We start from the raw sequence: 23631 nt of genomic DNA on the forward strand, positions 1-23631 counted from the left end.
TTTAATTTTAAAAGAATGAATGAATGACCACTGGGACGTCCTCGAAACGTCAGAGGTAATTTTAAAGCTTAAGTATACGCAATTAAGTCTTCATCGACTGTCATTGGGAATCAAATCGTGGAGACAATAACATCTGAGTAAAGGGGTTTGTAACTTTAGGTTAAGTCGCAAATCTCTTACAGGTACAAATCAAGAGGTTTGCGTCTTTAATCGACAAATTAAGATCCTGAAGGTGCAAACTTAGATTTATCAAGTACTAGTAGGTAAATACATAAACTTGAGCTAAAACATAACGTAACTATTGGCCCGCTAGCCAATTTAGGCACTAATCCCTGTATCTTGTGTAACAGAGCTAAGATTAAAAAAGGCTTCTTCGAAACTTCATGAGCTAGTCAGATTATAATATACAAAGTTTATTGTGCTTTAATGTGATTACAATGATTCCAGTTAAAGGGGAGCGCGGGCGAGTTCCTGCCCCGAGACCTGACGGAGCGCTCGAGGGCGACGGTGTTCGTGCCGGACCTGTGCCGCTCCATACAGCTCACGCACAAGCTCAGCGGAGAGTTTGGAGGTCTCCCTTATCACCGCTACTCCGTCGCGCCGGAGAGCTTCGATAACTGTGAGCTTCTGATAGACATATTCATTCATCTTTCTAATTTGCCAATATTCAGCAAGCAGGGGTTTTCTTTCAGCCTGATCTGAATCTTTTCAGTTTAGTTGAAATTTCGGAATGCTGTATTTTCATAATGGTGGACGACGGAAAGTATAAACAATGTGGAGAAGACCGGGATATAAAATTTACCTATTGTAGGTAAGACCGTCATAGGGCAACAACTCTCGCAGATACTTGTATACGTACGTCGCTCAGATAGACATAGAGGAAGAGTTTCGCTCCTTCTGCTCCGCAGGAGTTAAAAGCGACGAAAGAGTTTGTAGAAGAGAGTGATCTTCCCTTGTATACGGTCTTATCCACATTGGACTTACGTTCGACTCGCGTTAGACTATTTGTAATGGTGGTACGAAGAAGAATAGAAAATAGTTGTTTTACACTGCTACAGCATAAAAAACTGCATTATGTTTCAGCAACGTCCTCTCACCACAACACGTGCTTCTGCAACGGCGATTGCTCGTGGGGCGGAGTCATGAACGTGTCGGCGTGCCGCTACGGCTCGCCCTCGTTCATCTCGCTACCACACTTCCTGCACGCCGACCCGGCGCTCGCGGCCGCCGTCTCCGGTCTGCAGCCCGACGAGGACAAACACTCCTTCTACTTCTCTGTGGAGCCGGTGAGAGTACACTAGCAATAGCGAGTATTCGTGGGACGGAGTCATGAACATGTCGACGTGCCGCTACGGCTCGCCCTCGTTCATCTCGCTGCCACACTCTCTGCAGCCCGACGAGGACAAACACTCCTTCTACTTGTCTGTAGAGCCGGTCAGTCATTTATTCTTGACAGAGGGGTCGTAACATTGCGATCGCTGCTTTTGTGATCCTTCTCCGATAGTCTATACTGGCTGCAGGGCTAGCGTAGGTATGTCGGCTCTTAGTAGCAGATTTCATATTTAACCATATAAAAATGAGATATATCTCTGTTTCAGAAACTTGGCGTGCCACTGGAGGTTGCCGCTAGGTTCCAGCTGAATATTCTAATTGAACCGAATCCTAATATTGCGTAAGTCGCAGTCGGGTAACAGTTTTTAGTGCAGTTTACTTTTTTAACTTAACAGACATAACGAGCTTCAATAGTTATTTGTGCAACAAGAGAGGAAAGTTGGTTTTTCTTGCGAGTGTTTATTTTGAGTCCCGAGAAAGCGAAAGATTCTAAGGTAGAACTCCAGGGAGTGAAACAATGTAGCTTTTTAATTTAGTGAAGGCCATGAACTTCATACTTTTATTAAAAATTTTTTATGGTATGGTACGGTACGGTACGGTACGGTACGGTCCGGTCCGGTCCGGTCCGGTCCGGTCTCGTCTCGTATCGTATCGTATCGTATCTTATCGTATCGTCCATATTATAATACTTTTTTTTCTGTTTATTCTGTGTAATTCGAAATACATTTTAACCATTAATATGTTCTCACTACTGAGCTGAAAAATTATGTGTGCAACACGAGAGCAAAGTTATTTTACATCTCGTGCTTTTGAGTCCCTCGCAAGAAAAACCAACTTTCCTCTCTTGTTGCACAAATAACTATTTCACCTCAGTAGTGAGAACATATTACCTAAAGTTTAAAATGTATTTCGAATTACACAGAATAAACAGAAAAAAAAAGTATTATAATATGTACCATACGATACGATACGATACGATACGATACGATACGATATAGGTTATAGGTTTTCGCGGGCTAGGTTTCCGCAACTCGACGTCATATAATGCGCCTATTTTGCGTGATGGGTTGACGACACTACTCTTGCCAACCCAACTCTTCCAGGAAGCCTAGCAGACCCTTGATGTTGCCGACGACTTCTGGGAGAGACCCCGGCGAACCGAGGTATTGTGCCCGGTATTCTGCCACCCCTGGACATTCGAGGATGACGTGGGCGGCTGTCTCTTCTGCCTCCATGCATGCCCTGCAAAGGGGGCTATCTGTAACACGCATGGTTAGTAAGTGCTTGTTTAGTGGGGCGTGGCCAGTTATGGCTCCAGTTAGTAGCCGGAGCTGTGGCCTCTTCAGCAGTCGCAGCCTCCGTGACAGACCTGGGTTGATCGTCGGGAGGGCTTCCTTCGCCTGTCTGCAAGTACCTAGGTTAGTCCAGTAGTGTTGGTGTTTTACCTTGGTGTTGTGTCGCAGCATGTTCCGGAGCCAGGCATATGGCAGAGGTAGGATTGGCTCCGGTCCTGCCACCTTCAGTTCCGTGCCTCCTCTTGCTAATATGTCGGCTGCATCGTTACCTCGCGAGTTGCTGTGTCCTTTAATCCACTGCAGAGTTACGCTATTGGTGGTACATACCTCTGACAGAGCTTTGTGGCATTCGTAGATTAGCCCTGAGGTCAAAGTATAACTTTGCAGGGCTTGTAGTACCGACCGACTATCGGAGAGTATGCGGATGGGGTAGTCCAGTACTTCCTTGAGACGATTGCGTGTGCTGCCACTATGATGCCCATACATTCTGCCTGGAAGACTGTGTTATGAGTACCAAGTGGTGTCGAGATGTGTATGTTTAGGTCCTTTGAGAATGCCCCAGCGCCAATGCCTGACCTTGTCTTTGATCCATCCGTGAAGATTCTCAGCTCCCATGGGTTGAGTCCTTCATGGGGTTCTTCGTATAATTGTATTTTGTACTTTTTGTCGAAGACGAATTGCCTGGGATCCTGTCAGTCACCGCCTCAATTAGCGGTTCCTTACCTATGGCCTCGTAGAGGATCTCGGTGTGTGGCACCCTAGGCGGTCTCCAGAGATTAGATTTTTTGAGATGTACCGCCGCAGCTAACGCTTCCTGTTGTATAAAGAGGTGCAGCGGCGGCAGGCCCAGTAGGGCTTCCAGGGCCGCAGTTGGTGTTGTCCTCATGCAGCCCGTGGCCGCCATACAGGCCAGCCTCTGGAGTCGTTGTAGTCTAGCTTCCACTGTGGATAGTTTGGTGCGTGGCCACCATACTATCGCGCCGTAGCTTATTATTGGTCGTATGATTGCCTGGTAAAGCCATATAGAGTTATCCTGGGAGTTAGTCCCCAGGTTTTACCCACGATACGATACGATACGATACGATACGATACGATACGATACGATACGATACGATACGATACGATACGATACGATACGATACGATACGATACACGATACGATACGATACGATACGATACGATACCATACGATACCATACGATACCATACGATACCATACCATACCATACCATACCATACCATACCATACCATACCATACCATACCATACCATACCATACCGCGAAATTCGGCCGCTACCGCTAGCGCAAGAGAGTTGTGTTATGCATCGTCTCCGTTGTTTAAAATTCATATGAGTAGAAAAAGTTTAGCACCATAGTTAAAATTTACCTTCTTTTAAAGCCAGTGAACCAGTGAATACAATGGCGAAAACAGTTTTCAAAACTATGTGATAGAACAAAAGTTATGTGCAAAAACATTTTTAAAATCTTAACGTATTCTGCAATACTCACGGTGCGGCGATGAGTCATCTATAACCAGTTCGCGCCGCTTGCTGCCGCTTTGGCCTCTGACACACGATCGCAGCGGACACTGACACAGGAGCAAAGGACACGAGCCTAACAAACCAATCAACCAAACCTTATATCGAATTTACCAAATATATAAAAGTGCAATTAGTGAAAATGAATTGTCTGAGCTGTCACGACTCAATAAGTCGATTGGAAGGACTAATATGTATAGCCTGCAAAGAACCATACCACTACAGGTGCGTCCATATGACATCCGCCTATTATCGAGAACACGCACATGAGCTAAATAGCTCTTGGCGATGTCCTACATGCAACCGTGGAATTACGCGCAGTAAAACAGACGACAGTACACCTGTACGGCCCTCAGCAATGCCGGACCTAAATGATACCACAATGTCAGTATACGAGCTCCTCAATCAAGAGGAGACCTCTGTACTCGACCTCGAAAACGAGCCGGCCAAAAATAAAATTGCCTACGGCAATCTTTTCGTCCCGACCCCTAACAAAGGCCAGCCTATTACCCTAGAAGAAATTAGTAAATTACTCGATTCAAAACTGGGAAAAAATAATAGGACCATATTTGCAGAAATGAAAAAAACTTTCCAAATAGCAATAAATACTACCATAGATACATTAAGACAGAATGTTGAAACCGAAATAAACACGATAAGTGCACAACAAGAGATCCTAAGAACAGAGATAGAAAAAACAAATACCATTATAGAGAAAATACAACGAGAAAATCTAGAATTACAACACGAGCTTCTTGAATTAAAGAAAAGTCTTCAATACCCAAACATAAAAAATGGACATAATGAGAATAACAATAGAAAAATCGTTCTTTTCGGAATGGATGAGCATCAATATGAAACAGAGACAGACTTATGCCACCGGATTGATAATATGTTCTACGACTTATTAAACATAAATATAAATGGCTTCATAGAAGGAGTTTCACGGATAGGGAAAAGAGGATATCGTCGCCCGCTACAAATAGAACTATTAAGCAAACGAATGGCAACTTACATACTCGATAATGCTCACCTATTCAAAAATACGGGATATGCCGTTTCAATGTTTATGAACAGTACGTTACTAGATCAAAGAAGCCATCTTAAAAGTGAACTTGTGAAAGCTCGCCGGGAAGGACATTTTGCTGTAATAAGGAAAAACAAACTTTACATAAATGGAAAGGAATTTACTCCACAACAACATAATACCAGTGATGTCGAAAAAAACACTTCCATGCCCGAGATCATAAAAAACAAACCGGAAGAAACGCATCAAATGAAAAGCAGTGAAAGGACAGCTACATTGAATCCGTCAACCCACCTTATAGACACTAAAAATAGCGACACAAGTTATTCCTTTCGCACATGAATTTAAAATTCTGATCCAAAATACGCAAAGCCTTAAAAACAAATCTGATATTATGGAATCATTTTTGCGCGAAGAAAACATCCAAATAGCGTGTTTAACAGAGACTTGGATCTCGTTAAATCAGAAGGATTCGATAACCATTGATGGGTACGACGTTGCGGCAGCGTACTACCGCCAGCATCACCAAGGTGGCGGCGTAGCAATACTGACGCAAAAACAAATTAAATTTATCGAAAGACCAGATATCTCAGAATTGTCGCGGGAGTGTGTAGTTGAGTGTTGCGCTATAGAAATTCCAGAACAAAATATAATATTAATAAATATCTATAGACCGGATAGAGACACTAATATATTCTTCGATTGCCTAAATGACATACTCTCAAAAATTAAACAGAAAGAACAAAAAAGAAATGTACTTCTAGTCGGGGATTTTAATATTAATATGTTGTTAAGTACTACTACCACAAAAAAACTTTCGGATTTAATGTTAAGTAATAATTTAGTACAAGTTGTTAATAATCCTACTCGACAAACTAGCAATTCCAGTTCCTGTATAGATCTCGTATTCACAAATACTAAATCCCATAACATTGAAGTGACGGACCACGGCATATCGGACCATAAAGGCGTATTGTATAAAATTCAAAGCCAAACTGCGCAAACTAAACAAAAACAAAGTCATTTCTACATCACAAAAAGAATGTTTAGCGAAAAAAATATGTCATCGTTTAGGCTAGCATTACATGAGATTGATTGGAATAAAATACTTTCACTGAATAATGATATAAATATTAATTATAATTTATTTGATAGTACCTTACAAAAGCTATTAAATAAACACATACCTCAAAAGCGCATTAAATGTTCAATGTCAAATCGAGTAAAACCATGGCTAACGAAAGGCTTACGTTTATCTTGTAGACACAAAAGGCTACTTAAAATCATGGTAAATAAAAGTAAAAATGAGGTACTTCATAGTCATTATAAATGCTATGGGAAAATTCTTAAACGTTGTATTCAAATGTCCAAAAAAAATAATTACGCCAGAACTATGAAAAAAATCTAAAAATAAAATGAAAACTATGTGGACCATTATAAATAATATAAAAAAGAAGCAAAATGCCCGTGCCTACAAAAATATGTCATTGAAAACAGCTGATGCAATAGTAACATTGCCGGAGCAGGTAACTAACGTGTTTAATGAACACTTCGCGTCGGTAGGCGAGACGAACTTTGTCGCCAGAGCCAACCCGGCGCGCGCGCGTTGCGTGCATACCCCCGCTAATAATTCAATATTCGTACGGCCGGTCACGGAAGGCGAAATAATTAAAATAATAAAGCAGCTTAAAAATAAATATAGTTTCGGTATTGATGAAATACCACCCGTCCTTATAAAGATATGTACAACTGAGTTAGCGCCTCCTCTTACACGATTAGTAAATCAATCATTTAGCGAAGGAATATTCCCAGACCTACTTAAAATCGCAAAAATAAGACCTATTTTTAAACCAGGCGGCGATGCAAAAAATCCTAGTCAATATCGTCCAATAGCACTTTTACCAACTACATCAAAGATTTTTGAAAAATGTATGGTAAATCGAGTTTATATTTTTTTTGAGAAATATAACATCTTAGATAAAAACCAGTATGGATTTAGGAAATATCATTCAACGTCTCTAGCAGTTTATCATTACATACAAAGCATCCTAGACCATATAAACAATTGATCGTATAGCGTAGGGCTCTTGTTAGATATGACAAAAGCGTACGAAAAAGTATCTCATGAAATATTACTTTGTAAATTAAATGGCATGGGAATTCGCGGTCTAGCCCATAATTGGTTTAAATCGTACCTTCAGAACCGTAAGCAATGCGTACAAATAGAATATTTGGATAAGGAATCAGAAGATATCAAAACAGCTACATCTAATATGCGAAAAATAACCTGTTCTATCCCCCAGGGTAGCGTTTGTGGATGTCTCCTATTTCTGGCGTACATAAACGACCTTCCAAAAAGCCTAGACACAGACACTACCTGTGTTATGTTTGCTGACGATGTTTCCCTTTTATTTAAGTGCAATAATAGCTTAGAATGCAATTGGGTAGGTAAAGTTTTTTGAAGATAGGCAAATTATATTTTTATCCGATAGTATTCGTCATAACGATCACGGAAATGCAGCTCTTTCATTTTTATTTCGTATTATTTATTAAATATATTTTTTTAAGTGACCGAGATGACGTTTGTGAAGTTTAATAGCAGATCAGGCACTGCAATGCCTGTGCACGTGATTTAATTGATGAGATAGAAAAAAAAACGATGTCAAGTCAACTGTCAGTGTCACTTAGCTGTCATTGCCGAAAAATAACCTCAGAATAATAACTAAAGCATATTCTGATGCGATTTAGTGTTATCATATGGTTATCATTGAGATTTTCGACGACCTCAGCACGAGCCACGGACTTCTGATTCCCCACGACATCTGCGAGTATTTGGACAAAGATTAAATCTACTTTCGACAACTTGGCACTGCATATTGGACGTTTTCTTGCCTTCACGACGACCCGACCCTTGCGCAGACCCTGGGCTGAGTTTTGCAAGAAGGATGAGCGAGTTTATGCGAGCAGATTGTACAAACTTGCCCCACATGGACCTAGTTATGATTTTAAATTATTATCATAACAGTGATAAGCACAATGCCGCCGAAATTAGAGGAGCGAAGGCCCTCCTGTACTTACGTATCAGTGAAATACATACCTATACATTAAACATTTTGTTATTTATATTTTACCTGCAATGTTTAGTCTACATATACACCTTAAACCTTAACTTCATTCATTTTTTATTGTTTTAGGGCATCAAGGAACGGATATGTGGAAAATAATGTAGGCTATGTCGAAATAAAAAGAAGCAACACAGAATGTATTCTTCGGGCTAAAGTTGTACCGGAGACAAAATTAAGAAAAAAAAAAAATATATTGTGACCGTTCACTTAGACGAAAAAATAATAATGTCAATGATGCATCATGTGATAGTGAGGATTGCCCTGCATCAGCTGGTAAATAAAGTCTTATAATAAGTGCCCAACGGCACACAGAATCGGTTATCGAGACACCCCGAGACAGGCCGAGAACGAGTGTGTACAGCCCACATTAAGGTTTTGTGTAACCCGTGCGAAGCCGGGGCGCTATAAATGTTTATTTAATTTTACTCATTTACCAAAATTCCTAGATCTTATAACGGAATACCTAGTGCCTAAATGCCTGAATCTCAGAATGTATTTTTTTTTTCAAACTTCAAATCATTGTAGTGTAGTGATACCTAAATCTCAAATTAGGGGAGAATGGGTCACAGTGAATTACTTTTTCAGACGGTCAATAAAGTGAATATTAAGTACTATAATAACCTACGTTTTATTCTTGTTCTTCATTTCTACAAAATATTTAGATTTGTATTAAAATGGCCCTTGTTTGATGCAGGTATGTACCTTACCGTTCGAGAAATGGGCCCCTGGTATTTGTGTGTTGAGCAATCGTTATTTGTTTTACAAGGGGGCAAAGTTGTTGTTTAAAGTGGAATTTTGAGCGTTGCAAGGGTTTCAAAGCCAAGTCAATGCAGTGGAAATGAGAGCGTTGAGAAGTGTATGTGGGGTGAGATTACAAGATAGAATTAGGAACAGTGTGATAAGGGAAAAGTGTGGACTGAGCGAAGATGTAGTGACAAAAATTGAGAAAGGTATGTTGAGATGGTTTGGACACTTGGAAAGAATGAGTGAAAGGAGGCTAACAAAGAGAGTATATAAGGGAGAGGTAGAAACGGGAGTTGGAAGGGGCAGACCTCGGCGGACTTTCTCTGATCAGATCGGGGAAATCCTGAAGAAAGGCCAGGTCAAGAGCACCCTAAACCGGCGAGCGTGTATGAGGAATGTTATGAAAGTGAAGGAAGCGAAAGAGGTATGTCAGGATCGTAGCAAGTGGAAATCCGTGGTCTCTGCCTACCCCTCCGGGAAATAGGCGTGATTATATGTATGTATGTATGTATGCAAGGGTTTCAAAGCATGAGGATTAAACAAATTTTGCCCCCGAGTGAAACACAAAAATTTTCACCACACCAACCCGAAGAAAATATTAACTATCAAACAAGACCAAATCCAAATGATCATTCAAAATCATCATTTAAAAGTCAATTCCACCAGCTAACCTAAGGAAACAACTCAAAATTTGCATCTGATTACTTTGCCCCACATGTGGATAAAATACAACTTTCTCATCAGTTTTTGAATAATCAAGAGAGATATTGTTCCTGACTCATGGGTGTTTTCTATGTATATGAGTATGTATTTATTTATATTGGTATGTTGTATATCGTCTCCTAGTACCCTTAGTACAGTCGCCATCAGATATATCGGAGCGGCCGATGTGCTCAAAAATATCTGAACACATACACTCACTCCTTGACAATAAAGATGTGCTCAGATATTTGTGAGAACTTTAGCCGGTCTGATATATCTGATGGCAACTGTACTTACAAACTTTTCTTAGTTTGGGGCTAGGTCGATCTTTGTGTAGGATGTCCCCTAATACTTAATAATGATTTATTTGATAAGTGTTTGTTTATGATAAAAGGATATTCATTTGTGGATTTATATAATAAAACGAGACAAAAATTATTTGATTTTTATTATACTGCTTGCAAGTTTACTAGAGCACATGCTATCAAAACGGCTTCATCTACATACTTGACATGTTTATGATTTACAGTCGAGTGAGGTTCCAAGAATGTGGATTCCCTCAACCGCCGTATGACATGTTCCATGTGTACCCGCAAGCTGGCGATCACTTTGGTTTGTATTAACCTCGGCTTTGGAAGGTGTCTCTTTCGAAGAAACAGTTGCAAGCAGTTTCCTGAAACGATAAAACTTTTGTTCAATAACATTTAAAAATGTTTACTTTAAATGTTTGTTTGTTTGCCTTAAGATCAGTACTGTCACTAACACAAAATGATCCAAGGTGGTTGTGAGTAAATTAATTACACAAGCCTTAAAGAACTTGTTTAAAGTGATTTTAAGTTTTTAAACAGCATTCCTTAAATTATGCTTAAACTGCAGCTAGAGGGTTATGATTTTAGACAGTAATACCTACAGTAGCAATGTGTAAAAAATATGTAATATTTGACAAATGAAGAATAATGATGTTAACGAAAGAACACGGCAACTTTGTAGCCAAAAAGGACCTACATTAAAGACTACAATCTTAATATGGGACATTTTCTATGAAAAGGGACCTTATTGTCGACGGCGCTTACGCCGTACAGCGTCGCGCGGCATTGTATTTATATCGGAGCATCGTTTATAATGGCGTAAGCGCCATCGATAACAAGGTCCCTTTTTATAGAAAATACCACATATGTAGATTATTATAAACAATACTTACATTGATATGGTCCTCACATACATATAAGTTGCGTTTTGGGCAATATATCTCCAATGCTTGGCACCAAATCGCTTGTAATGACTGGTATGCTTAAATAAGCCGACGTGGTAAAGTCTCGTCTGCGCTTCTTACACGACGGCACAAAACACTGAAGTTCATCCCTGTAATATTATTGTAGATCCATTCGTGCGTTTTCAGATTCTGGTTCCATGGTGTCTGTGATCTTAATTTACTAATTTATCAGTCCAAGCGTCAGCGCAGGGGTCGGGTCGTCGTAAGGAAGAAAACGTTGTCCAATAAGCAGTGCCAAGTTGTCGAAAGTAGATTCAATCTTAGTCCAAATACTCGCAGATGTCGTGGTGAATCAGAAGTCCTTGGGTCGTGCTGAGGTCGTCAAAAATCTCAATGATAACAGTAAATCGCAAAACGCAAGGTAACAGAAAGGTTGGGCCGTTATTTTTATTTTTTCGGCAATGACAGCTAAGGCTAAGTGACACTGACACTGACATTTGTCATCGTTTTTTTTTCTATCTCATCAATTAAATCACGTGCATAGGCATTAGTGCGATCTGCTGTTAAATTTCACAAACGTCATCTCGGTCACTTAAAAATATATATTTAATAAATAATACGAAATAAAAATAAAAGAGCTGCATTTCCGTGATCGCTATGACGAATACTATCGGATAAAAATATAATTTGTCTATCTTCAAAAAACTTTACCTACCCAATTCTCAACTCAAAAATATTTTTTCAACGGTAAAAAATTGGCTTAGCGACCATAATTTAGAAATTAATTTAAATAAAACCAAAATTATACAATTCAAACCTGTACAAAAAAAACCTATAGAATTAAATTTGGAAAGTAATTCGTGTAAAATAGAGGAAGTTACAGAATTTAACCTATTAGGCATAACAATAGACTCTGGAATAAATTGGAAAGGACATGTCCAAAACATTAAAACAAAAATGTCAAAATTTCTATATGCGCTTAGTGTATTAAAAACTAATACCAATTTTAAATGTGCGTTATCTGCTTACTACGCATATGCGTGCGCATGGCTCCGCTACGCCGTGGTGCTATGGGGGGACAGCACCGAGGCCGACCAGCTGTTTGTGATGCAAAAGAAATGTGTTCGTATCTTAGCTAATGTGCGCATCCCAAACAGTTGCCGCCCATATTTTATTCAATATAGGTTATTAACCTTGCCTTGTATTTATATATTACAAGCTGCTCTGTTTGTTCGGGAAAATTCAAATCTATTCACATTAAAACAAGACAAGGAAAACACTAGAACACAATATAGAAATAAACTGCAATTACCAAAGACTAACCTAGAGATGTGTAAAAACAGTCCCCAATATAAATGTATTTTAATCACAAATAAAATTCCCAATTATATTAAGCTAGAAACTCGCAACGCAGTGTTTAAAAACAAATTAGAAAATTTATTAGTAGATAAATGTTATTATTCGGTCAAGGATTTTCTTAATGACGATAGTTTATAATTTTTTTTTGTAATATATTATTAATTGTTATTTATAAATGGAAAGACTTGCATAGTTTAGTTTTTAAGTTAATGTTGTTTGCCCTTACAGGGTGTCATGGTCTGACTTGTATTTTATTGAATAACAGCTTGATTTACTATGTACATGACTTTACAACGAAATAAATGAAATGAAATACCATACCATACCATACCATACCATACCATACCATACCATACCATACCATACCATACCATACCATACCATACCATACCATACCATACCATACCATACCATACCATACCATACCATACCATACCATACCATACCATGCCATGCCATACCATACCATACCATACCATACCATACCATACCATACCCAGGCGCGGATCCAGCCCTCAAAAAAGGTTGTGGTCACAGCCACCCGAAAACCGAAAATCGGCCAAGTGCGACTCTAAGTTCGCTCATAAAGCAATTATGAGTCATGAATGACTTTTGAATTTGATTACCTATTTCCTTTTTCCTGCGCATCAGGACTTTGGCTTTGAATTAATTCAGAGCTGATTTCGTCCAATTAAATAGTCAGTTTTGATTAAATTCCAAATCAATTTCAATCAATCTTTTTTTTTGTTTCCTATACTAGCCACAGCTAGTAAGCCAATAGGGACACTAAACTGGGCGGTGTCTTGACGGTGTCTCGGAAATTGTAGTGTGACCAGCAAGTGACATGCACCAGGCGAGACTTAATTTACAACTACTGAACCGATTTGATGAAATTTCGGCTACTTCAAATGATATCAAATTAAATTAAACGCTAGTATACATTTTACATTAAATAACTTTATTTACAGTTAGATGCTAAACCGAACCGCATTCTACTCTACTTTGAAATGAATCTTAAATGTAGGTATACGAATTTGGTAAGCAATTATGTTTGCTGTAAATTATTTCTCATTTTGAGTAATTTGAAAATATGATAATGAATTTTATCTTTAAAAAGTTATTACCATGTTTTGCACCAATCATAGAGGTATGATTGGCGGGTAGTCGGGTAGTCTATTTTTTTTTTCATAACAAAACTTCTAAGATCTTCATAAATATCCTTTGACATCCATCAAGTTATTATACGTACATGAACTAAAAATAGATAATTAGTTTAATTTTTTTTACTTAAATAGAAATTAAAGATAATGATCATGACTGATGATTAGTAATATAACTACTCCTTTTTAACCAATATAATTCAGACAAGTTGGTTTAAGTAGGAACTTTAAAAAAAATATAGGATTTTTTTATGTAAATAGGTATAGTGCTACAACACTATACCTATTTACATTCCTATAAAATTTTATTATTAATTTGTTTTGTTATTGTAACGCGTCTTATAATAAACAGCAATTCTCTCAAATCTTAAATCTAGTAATTATTGCAAAAATAAATACTACGTGCAAAAATTAATCAGTGGTCTGCTTCATACATATTTATTTGCAATGATTCAGTTTTGCACCACTCTCTTTGTTTACAATAATTTTTTGCAAAAAAATATTTGAGCCAATCTGTTATATACTTATGTATACAGGGAGTCATTCGTATCGAGGTTATGAAAAAGTAAGAATTTTACATTTTAGCCTTTTGCGCAAGTAAATAAATGAATAAATATTATAGGACATTCTTACACAGATTGACTAAGTCCCACGGTAAGCCCAAGGAGGCTAAGTAAAAAATCATAAATGATAGACAGCTAATTTGTAGACTACTTAGTTGTCAGAGCTTTTCATAATCTATAAGTTGCATTAAAAGCAATTAAGTCATGCTAGACTATAATCAATATATATATATTTATTACATTTATTACTAAGGTACTACTTTTGACTCAGTTTTACACCTTTACCTACTTTCCAAAGTCAAATTTGAATAGGCTTAAGAACTTAAGATAAGAAATATTTTATGTTTATACCGTATTTTTATTAGTTAATTAGTACATTTCTAAATAAACGAATGTGCTATACTTCCAAAAAAGTGTACGAACATTTTACGTGACAGCTGTTCCATACAAAAATGAACTGTCATAGGCATCATCATTTTACGCGCGAGGTAACGAGGTATAACTGTGGGAGCACCCAAATGTAAGTTTGATTTTGCTATTGAAGTATATACTTAAATTACAAATTCAAGCTTACGTTTCTTTTTTGCGAAAACGTTGATTATTTGATCTATATCTAGGTTCGTATCTTTATGTATATTCAGGAGAGCTAGCCCGGATAACCTTTCCTCTGCCATTGAGGCCCGCAACCAAGATTTTACTCTGCGAAGAGTAGAAAAAGATCTCTCTGCGGTAGCAACGCTAATCGGGAGAGTTGCTAATATTTGTAAAAACATTTTGATGTTAGGGTACAAATCTTAGATAAATAAGTAAGCATAGAGTACTCCATATACCAGTTTCCTTACTTAATATATAGTATGGTAAAGTTTGAAAATTACTAATAATACATACGTATTATGAATCATTTTTAAACTCCCTTGAACCTAATACTTAGTAAACGTAGTTACGCTTAGCTGACTTATTTCCCTATAGTATAAGGTATTCCATTACTACTCAATCGACCACTAAATATGTAGGTAAATTATTTTATATTTGACTAGGTACATAAAGAATCTGCCCAATTAAATTTTTTAAATCTAAATGTTCAGTCGAGATAGCATGATATGCCCCATAAATATATACCTATTGCACAGCTGCGTGAGTAGTTGTAGGATTTAATTTTCAAGATATTTACTTAGTCATTGACTAGAAGACGCCAAAAAACCCCCTCAAGAAAACAAATCACACACAACACGAAATATCATAGGTACAAATAATAAATCGATAAACAATGTAGGTAATGAATATTTTATTGGATAATTTGTAACTTTGTTTTATTATAAAAGTAATATACATAGAGTAGCTTACTTACACGTCGAGAAACAATCAGAGCGATAAATTGCTCTGATTGTTTAGGTAAACCCTGGCCGAAATGACCAAAAAACAAAGTTAAAATAAAGTTACAAATGATATATAGAGTAAGGCATTGCATTAGAGCGGTAAAATAGCAATAATTTCATTCAAATAACTTACCATTGTGTCGAAACAACAATCACACTAACAGCTATTTTACCCTGACTGACATTAACAAAAAACTTTTCAAGAATGGCGGCTTGCCTCGGAACTTTTGGCATTTTGGCGGGAATCTACATGTGCATGCATACAACTCAATACACTCTTGCTTTTAAATTAGTAGATCTGTCTATTGTCTATGGTCTGCGCGAGTGCGCGCTTCCAACCAGTAGTCATCTCTTTTTTTCTAATACATATTCATGCGCCAAAAAGAAACAGATAATATGTTGTATAAATGTGACAAAAAGTATCACCATTTTTGTCTATGGCTCTTTGCTGCGTTCCGAATCACGCACGATTAATTGTTTTTATTTTTTATTTTATGAAGGCCTATCGATCTCAATATACCGTGAAAGTGTAAAAAAGGTTGCGCCTGACCATACCATACCATACCAAACCATACCAAACCATACCATACCATAAAAAAAATGTAATAAAAGTATGAAGTTCATTACCTTCACTAAATTAAAAAGCTACATTGTTTCACTCCCTGGAGTGAGGAAGGTCGCACTTTCCTCACTCCAGGGAGTGAAACAATGTAGCTTCGTAAAATCGTTTTATTTTGTATGAACTAGTACCCACAGAAGGGTTTTTAAATCGTTGCATAAAGTAAACTCGAAATTTTAAAGGATGTCTTTGGCAACAATTTGAGGCTCGATATATTAACCTAAATAAAAAATCAATCCGACATGTAAGAGAGTCATTTGCCTGCGATCGAACAGTATGATTTTGAAAATAATTTTTGTATCATTTCATTTGTTAGATAGCTGAGATAAATTAACATCACTAGAAAACTTTATTAGCAGCTGTGTTAAAACGCCACAATGTTTAATTACAGGCTATATGAGAAAGTGCCAAAAATGCTCTTCCCGATATTCTGGGTGGAGCAGAGCGTTCAAACTGAAGCGAGCATCATAGAGGAGCTGGTGTACGCGCGCGCCATCCTGGACTGGGGCGCGACCGTGTGCGCGTGCGCCGCGCTGCTGCTGCTGCTGCTGGGGGCGCTGGCCACGTGCTGCGGGCCGCGCCACAAGTACGCGCGCCCACAGGACGGCGCCATCATCAGCGAGAAACCCAACGATGAAGCAGAGATGAAGCTGAACAATTTGTGATTCAATTTACGATTTTGATGCTGAATGTGATTTTCAGTATTGTCACTCGTCACTCAATCTCGGTTCTCGGTCTAATAGTCTCGAAAACTGATTGACAGACATTTCGTGCGGTCCGGGAAGTGATAGGTGCAAGGCGGAAGGTAATGAAGTTACAAGCGATAAAGAGTGTATAGCTGACTAAGTGTTACCATTTAATAAGTTTACATACTTATCAGATTAATATATATGAACCCTTTTCTTCTCTATATTATTTAGTCACTTGTATAAAGCAATTTTACAAGGGTTAATGAATGAACGGTTATTAAATTTTGATGTTAATCTACCTCAAACACATTATTTCCATAAACATAATTCCTCAACACGACAGATTTCAAATTTTGAGTTCGATAGTGAAATTCCTGAAAGTAGGTATGTAGAGACTTATCTCTACCCAATACCTAAAATATAGCCAATACCTGAAATATAGCCAAAATAGGCTCGAAATTCGAACAAAAATAATAGAAAAAGATGAATAGCTTTATATAGAAGTTTATTTGCGTAGATTAATAAAGTGACCAATGATATAATTATTATTGCCTGCATGGTATATGTATGTATAGATATTATATTAGATTTAACGAGTATTAAGAATTAAAACTGTTTTTAATTCTTAATACTCGTACAATTTTGAAGTAGGTAGGTTATACATTAGGTTAGGTATGTGGATGTCGTTATTGTCGTTGATAATCTAGTTACACTTGTAAGAGTTGTAAGGTATGCAACAATAATTTTTACACAGGTGTAATCTATGTGTTGACAAAATGTCTCATTTCATTAATAATGTACATCATTAGTGATAATTTGTAGGTAAATATTAAGTACTAGCTGTTGCCCGCGACTTCGTAGTTCGTACGCGTGGATTTGTATGTTGGTGGTTATATATTTTACATGACTATGAGCATAGAACATTATGCAGCAAAAAATATCAGTAGGGACGGTTAATCATTTGTTAATAATTATACAACGTATGAAATTTGTCTTTCACAAACTACGAAGTTTCAAGCCCCTAACTGAAAAAAATTGTTCTCGATATAATCCCTCTCAACACTTAGATTTTCAAGTCCATTATTTAAAAAAAAAATTCGCTCCCGATGCAAACTTTATTAATACAAACTTTTCAAACACGGTTCAATCAGTTTTCGTCTATTTTAATATAATGCCCTTTTACCAAGTTTCATGTTCCTAGCTTAAACGAAAACTTGTACCATATATAAACTTACATCCCCTTTTTAACCCCCTTAGGGGTTGAATTATTAAGAACGTTGTAATAACTTTTTTTGTAATATTAGACAATGCCTTTCTAAGAAGTTTCAAAGCATTTGTAATGTATTCAAACTTTCAACCCCTTTTTAACTCTTTTAGGGGATGAATATTTAAAAACGCTTAAATTACTTTTCTTGTATTCTAATAATATGCCTTTATACAAAGACTGAAGTCCTGTACTCAAAAAAAGGTTTGATCTCTATACAAACTTTCAACCTCTTTTTTACCACCTTGGGGGGTGAATTTTCAAAAACGATGAAATCAGTTTTCTACTCTTTTAATGAGATACCTTTTTACGAAGTTTCTAATTTCTAGCTTAAAATAAAATTTGAACTCTATACAAATTTTCAACCCTTTTTAACCCCTTTAAGTGGTGAATTTTTAAAATCGCTGAAATTACTTTTCTTCTATTCTAATAATATGCCTTTATACAAATATTCAAGTCCCGCACTCAATAAAATGTTTGACCTCCATACAAACTTTCAACCCCCTATTCACCACCTTGGGGGACGAATTTTTAAAAACGCTGAAATTAGTTTTCTTGTTTTTTAATATAATACCTTTTCGCAAAGTTTCAAGTTCCTAGCTTAGAATAAAGTTTGAAACTTGAGACAAATTTCATCCCCTTTTTAACTCCCTTAGGGGTTGAATTTCCAAAAACGTCGAAATCGCTTTTTTTGTAATCGGCTATTATGCCTTTCTAAGAAGTTACAAAGCATTTGTAATGGATTCAAACTTTCAACTCCTTATTAACCCTGTTAGGGGATGAATTTTTAAAGACGCTGAAATTACTTTTCTTGTATTCTAATAATATGCCTTTATACAAAGATTCGAGTCCCGCACTAAAAAAAAAATCTAGTTTTTACATTAAGTAAAATACAAAAGCTATAGGTACTGAACTTCAAGAAAACATACCTAATAGATAGCTAATCAATCAGTCAATCACTCATAAGTCTCATAAATCATAATACCTATAAATATATATAACATAAAAATTAAATTAAAACTTAGTATATTAAAAAATAATTTTTAAGAACAAAAAACCGACTTCAATAGGGGATGCCGTTGAAAGGTGACTTATTGTTGATGGTGCACTCCACAATGAAATGAAAAATACAGCATCTTTTGCCTAACTAAAAGGAGGTAAAACCACCCACTTTTCTAGCAGCATTTCGTTTCTGTAAGGGTCACAGTACTCACAGTTCTAACCTAAAACCTAACCTAATGTTCTGATAGCATTTCATTTCTGTAAGGGTCACAGTTCTAACCCAACCTAATCCACTTTTCTGATAGCAGTTCGGTTCTGTGAGGATCGCAGTTCGAAAAAAGTCCAGGTCCAAGTTTGGGTCTGGGTCCATAACGAAGAGAATAAATCGCCAAACGTGAACTATGCGTCATTGAAGAGTTCCGTTCTGATCATCATCAGCAGTTCCACTTCATCAAATGTCACTTTTTTAAATGTAAATGCTTGATTTGTTGATGAAAATACTAAAATCACTATGTATGCCTTTAACAATTGAGGAGTTCCCTCGATTCCTCATGGATCCCATCATCAGAACTGCGTTTTGACAAAAACGGGACCAATCTGTATGTACATACTTACAATCAAAAAAAGATTTTTCAAAATCGGTCCAGAAATGACGGAGTTATGGAGTAACAAACATAAAAAAAAAAACATACAACCGAATTGAGAACCTCCTCCTTTTGAAATCTTGAAGTCGGTTAAAAACATGTATCCATCTGACAATATGTCCATTGTATAACTAATTATTATTATATAATAATGAAGAACCTTAGTTTCGAATCCCATTCTTATTGCGGTCGAATAATTATTATCATGATTGGCAGAATAGATGGATAATATTAATTATTGTGATCCTTATAAGATATTGTTATTATGATATTAAACTCGTTCGAACCAGCCGAGAGTCCACGTTGGTGGCTTAGGAAATGTGCGTACCTCCACATCAATAATAATAAATACCTATCTGTGTCTCGAAAAAGGAACACTATAAATATAAGAATTTCCCGAAAAATGTATTCGTTCCAGGAGTCGTACCCGGTATTTATTTATCTATTTATTTTAAAAAGTAACACTGTAGACGTAAGCGTTACGTTTACGTTACGTGCACGGTGCACCTTACTCGTAGTGACAAGGAAAAGTTGATCAACTTAAGCCCCCACTTTTAGTTTATTTCTATAGTTTACAGTTGGTTGTTTTTGTATTTAGATATACTCCGAAAAATTGTATTTATATTAGTAAAATATTGTAATTAAAGATAGGTATCGTTACATTGCCAACATGACCATATATCTTTAAGGATGTGCGTTTTGTCATCTAATTAAAAAATCTAATTTTGTGGCATGTAATAAGTAGTGAATTTTGTGGCAGTGTAAAAAGTATTGTGATACAAAATAATATGTATATATATTACTGTAGATATAACAGCAACGGTTCCTAACCTGGGGGTAATTACCCCCGCGGGGGTAAAACTGGTATTTTACGGGGTTCAAAATCAAAGATAACAAAGACCTGTCTATAAGAAAGAATATTAATTATTATGGAGGAGGGGTAAAATCGAGTTCCCTAGTTAGTCAAAGGGGTGACAGTACTGAAAAGGTTGGGAACCACTGATTTACAGTTACGTTTCGTTTTAGTGCCTAAACCTAATTCAGGGTATTTTTTGATAAATGTACCTAGGTAAATATTATTTTTATACAAAAACTATATTTTTCTATTACATGTACAACATTAATCCTTAGTATGAAATCCTTGTTAATTAAGTAGGTATATATGCATGTATTTTATACAAATTATTGCACATGATAAAATAAAGATCGTCCGCTTTAAAAATATAATAATATAAATGTGAATTTTTATGTTTTGGATTATTGTGGAAAAAACTGTTTGTTCGATTTAAATACCTAGATGAAATTAGTCACACGTAAAAACTGAACATTGTAAATATTTTATAGAAAATTTTGCATCCCAGAAATCATATCCTAAAGAAGGGTGAAATGGGAGAAAGCGCGAGTGATAGCTAATATTATATTAGATTTTTAGTTACTAGTATTAAATATAATTGGTTTAGAAGTTAAAACTTATTGTTGTCCTTTTAGAAAATTCAATGTACCTAGTACTATTAGTTATTCTGTGGTACCTACTTCAATAAAATATAATTGATGTTTAGATATTATATCTGAGTGTATATAGATTATAGGTAGGTACTTCTTTACAAAAACGGTGGAAGTCGTATTTTATAGAGATGCCACGAATATTCGGCAACTATTCGGTATTCGGACACTTAGCCGAATATTCGGTATTCGGCCGAATGTTGCCTACTATACCTAATATTGCCTAATATAATAAAAATAACCAAAAACTAGGTAGGTAGAGTAAGACCAAGAAAAGTCTGCTGCGCTCGATAAAAAGTAGTAGTAAGTACTAGTAGTTTACCGTCTATGAAAAATGTAAGCTATTTTGATTATATTATGATTAAATAAATTTAATTCCAACAATAGATGTCACTATTAATATGTATACATATACTAATGTTGATATTAGGAAAATGTGACATTTGGCGTCAAACAAAATTATTGAGCTTTTGTAATATTCGCAAATTGCGGGAATCTTTCTCTTTTACTCCGATTAAGGCTTAATTAGATTGACAAAGAAATTGCCCGCAATTTGCGAACTTCCGGTTATCGAAAAATGAAATAAACCATTAAAACAATGAACATACATTAAAAATAAAGCTCTAACTAAACTAGCTCTAACTTTCATACAAAAAGTAATTTTTATTACGGGTCTGATTTGATAGACTAACTACATTCATTTATTATGTTCAACAAAAAAAAGTATCTTAGCAAACGTTGTGCTTTTTTGGCGAACTGTTTTCATAATAATTGTGACTCAAAATGTTCGCATATTCGGTCGCCGAATATTCAGCGCTTCGGCCGAGAGGGGCCGAATATTCGGTATTCGATATTCAGCCAAAACCACTGTTCAGGGCATCTCTAGACTATTTTACTCTAGGTAGTTTACGCCAAAAAAAAACAAGCCAGAGGTAAAGTTTTTAAGCTCTTTCTACTCCAGAATACAGAAATACGTTACCGTATGACTATAACTCTGCTATAGAGATGGCATTGACATATTTTGTTTGATTGATTCGCAAGTAAAATTATGAATATTGTATGCAATATACATTGAAATTAAACACAATAATAAATAAATTAACAAATAACACTTTTGTATTATGAAATCTTACGTTCTATTTGATACTAATTTGATGGGCACGGGATGCACTGATTTATATAGTTTGATCAGGGAGCTGTCTCATTTCAAACATAGACAGAATCATACTGTCTTTTTCTTACGCTCTCAGCACCTCCTAGCACCCAGAAGAAAGGTTTGAGTATAGTTTTTAACTGACAAATTTTGTTTGCCAGACTATAAAATACCAAATCAAGTTTAACTTTAAAAAGTTCGAATACGACTCCTGATTTAAATTAGGATTAGGATTACTCTAACTTAAAGACCACTTACTAAATCTCTCTGTTGGTTCAAATGCATAATTTCGCCGTGTATACTTTCCCTTATTGTGCAATAAATATTAAATAAATAAGCAAATATATACATCTGAACTAAAGAAAATGGAGTTAATTTCGGATAAATGGGAGGTAGTTAGGTAAGTACCTATGCAATTTGATTAACAATTATATCGATATCGATAGGTTTTTCGGCAATTACAGCCATATTCTTAGGAATCAAAAAAAAAAAAAACGCTAGAAGAGTTTAGATACTGTTATCGTTTTGGAATGCTCTTAAAGGGCCATTCTCTGAGAATATGTCTGCGGCAGTGCCGGATTAAGCCAGCGCGGGGCCTGTACCAAATTTTATCAAGGGGGCCCTAGACTGTTTTATTTAGGTTAGGTACTTATCGAGTTTATGGTATTAAATAAAACAAAACTGTTACAAACAAACTTTTCTTGATCTAATTTGGGCAAATTTATAAATAATGCTGTTGATAAGACCGTATCGTTAATTATGGGTACAGAAGAAACTGTTTACATGTGTATTATTTTATATTACTATGTTCTTAGGGTTATGATCTGAGCGTATTTTTACGCCATATCTGATATAAGAATGTTTTACATTTTTTTTATTTTAGGGACTTTATGATGCTTTCAATATTGTCTGATAGCAAATATAATTTGGCCAAGCCTATCCAGCTGAATTTGAGACTATTTCACCGACTCCTTGGTACAATTTATAGAAAAACAAAAGGTTAATATGCTGCCACAACATGTTATCTAAGTGTCCTCTTCATGATTGCTCGATTGAGCATCCACAGAATAAATGTGGTGAATTTTTATTTTTACATAAAAACGACATTTTACGCAACATTCTGGATTCCCGTCAATTTCTGACCCAAGCGGAACGAGGGAGACAGCTAAAATAATCTACCAAAAACCAAAGCCTAACCGATATTCATGGCGTTGAACCACGACAAGAGCAGGTCGATAGAAACACTCCATGATAGTTATATTGGATATCAAAGTCGGAGTTGTCGTAACAAACATGCCATATTCTATAAAAGGCTAATACCA

At 36.3% G+C, this 23631-nt stretch overlaps 1 protein-coding gene across 2 annotated transcripts in view; it reads left to right on the forward strand.

Annotated features, from left to right (window-relative positions):
- LOC134746185 (protein peste) overlaps window positions 1–17545 on the forward strand; it is a 55075-nt gene extending 37530 nt beyond the window's left edge. For both annotated transcript variants that reach the window (XM_063680509.1, XM_063680517.1), the window contains exons 7-10: window positions 448–619; window positions 1084–1286; window positions 1599–1672; window positions 16446–17545. In XM_063680509.1, the coding sequence (XP_063536579.1) occupies window positions 448–619; window positions 1084–1286; window positions 1599–1672; window positions 16446–16719 (723 nt within the window). In that variant the 3' untranslated portion in view covers window positions 16720–17545. The remainder of the gene's footprint in view (window positions 1–447; window positions 620–1083; window positions 1287–1598; window positions 1673–16445) is intronic.
- The last annotated feature ends 6086 nt before the right edge of the window (window positions 17546–23631 follow it).

The sequence above is a fragment of the Cydia strobilella genome, chromosome 1 (assembly GCF_947568885.1).
Source record: "Cydia strobilella chromosome 1, ilCydStro3.1, whole genome shotgun sequence".
NCBI lineage: Eukaryota > Metazoa > Arthropoda > Insecta > Lepidoptera > Tortricidae > Cydia > Cydia strobilella.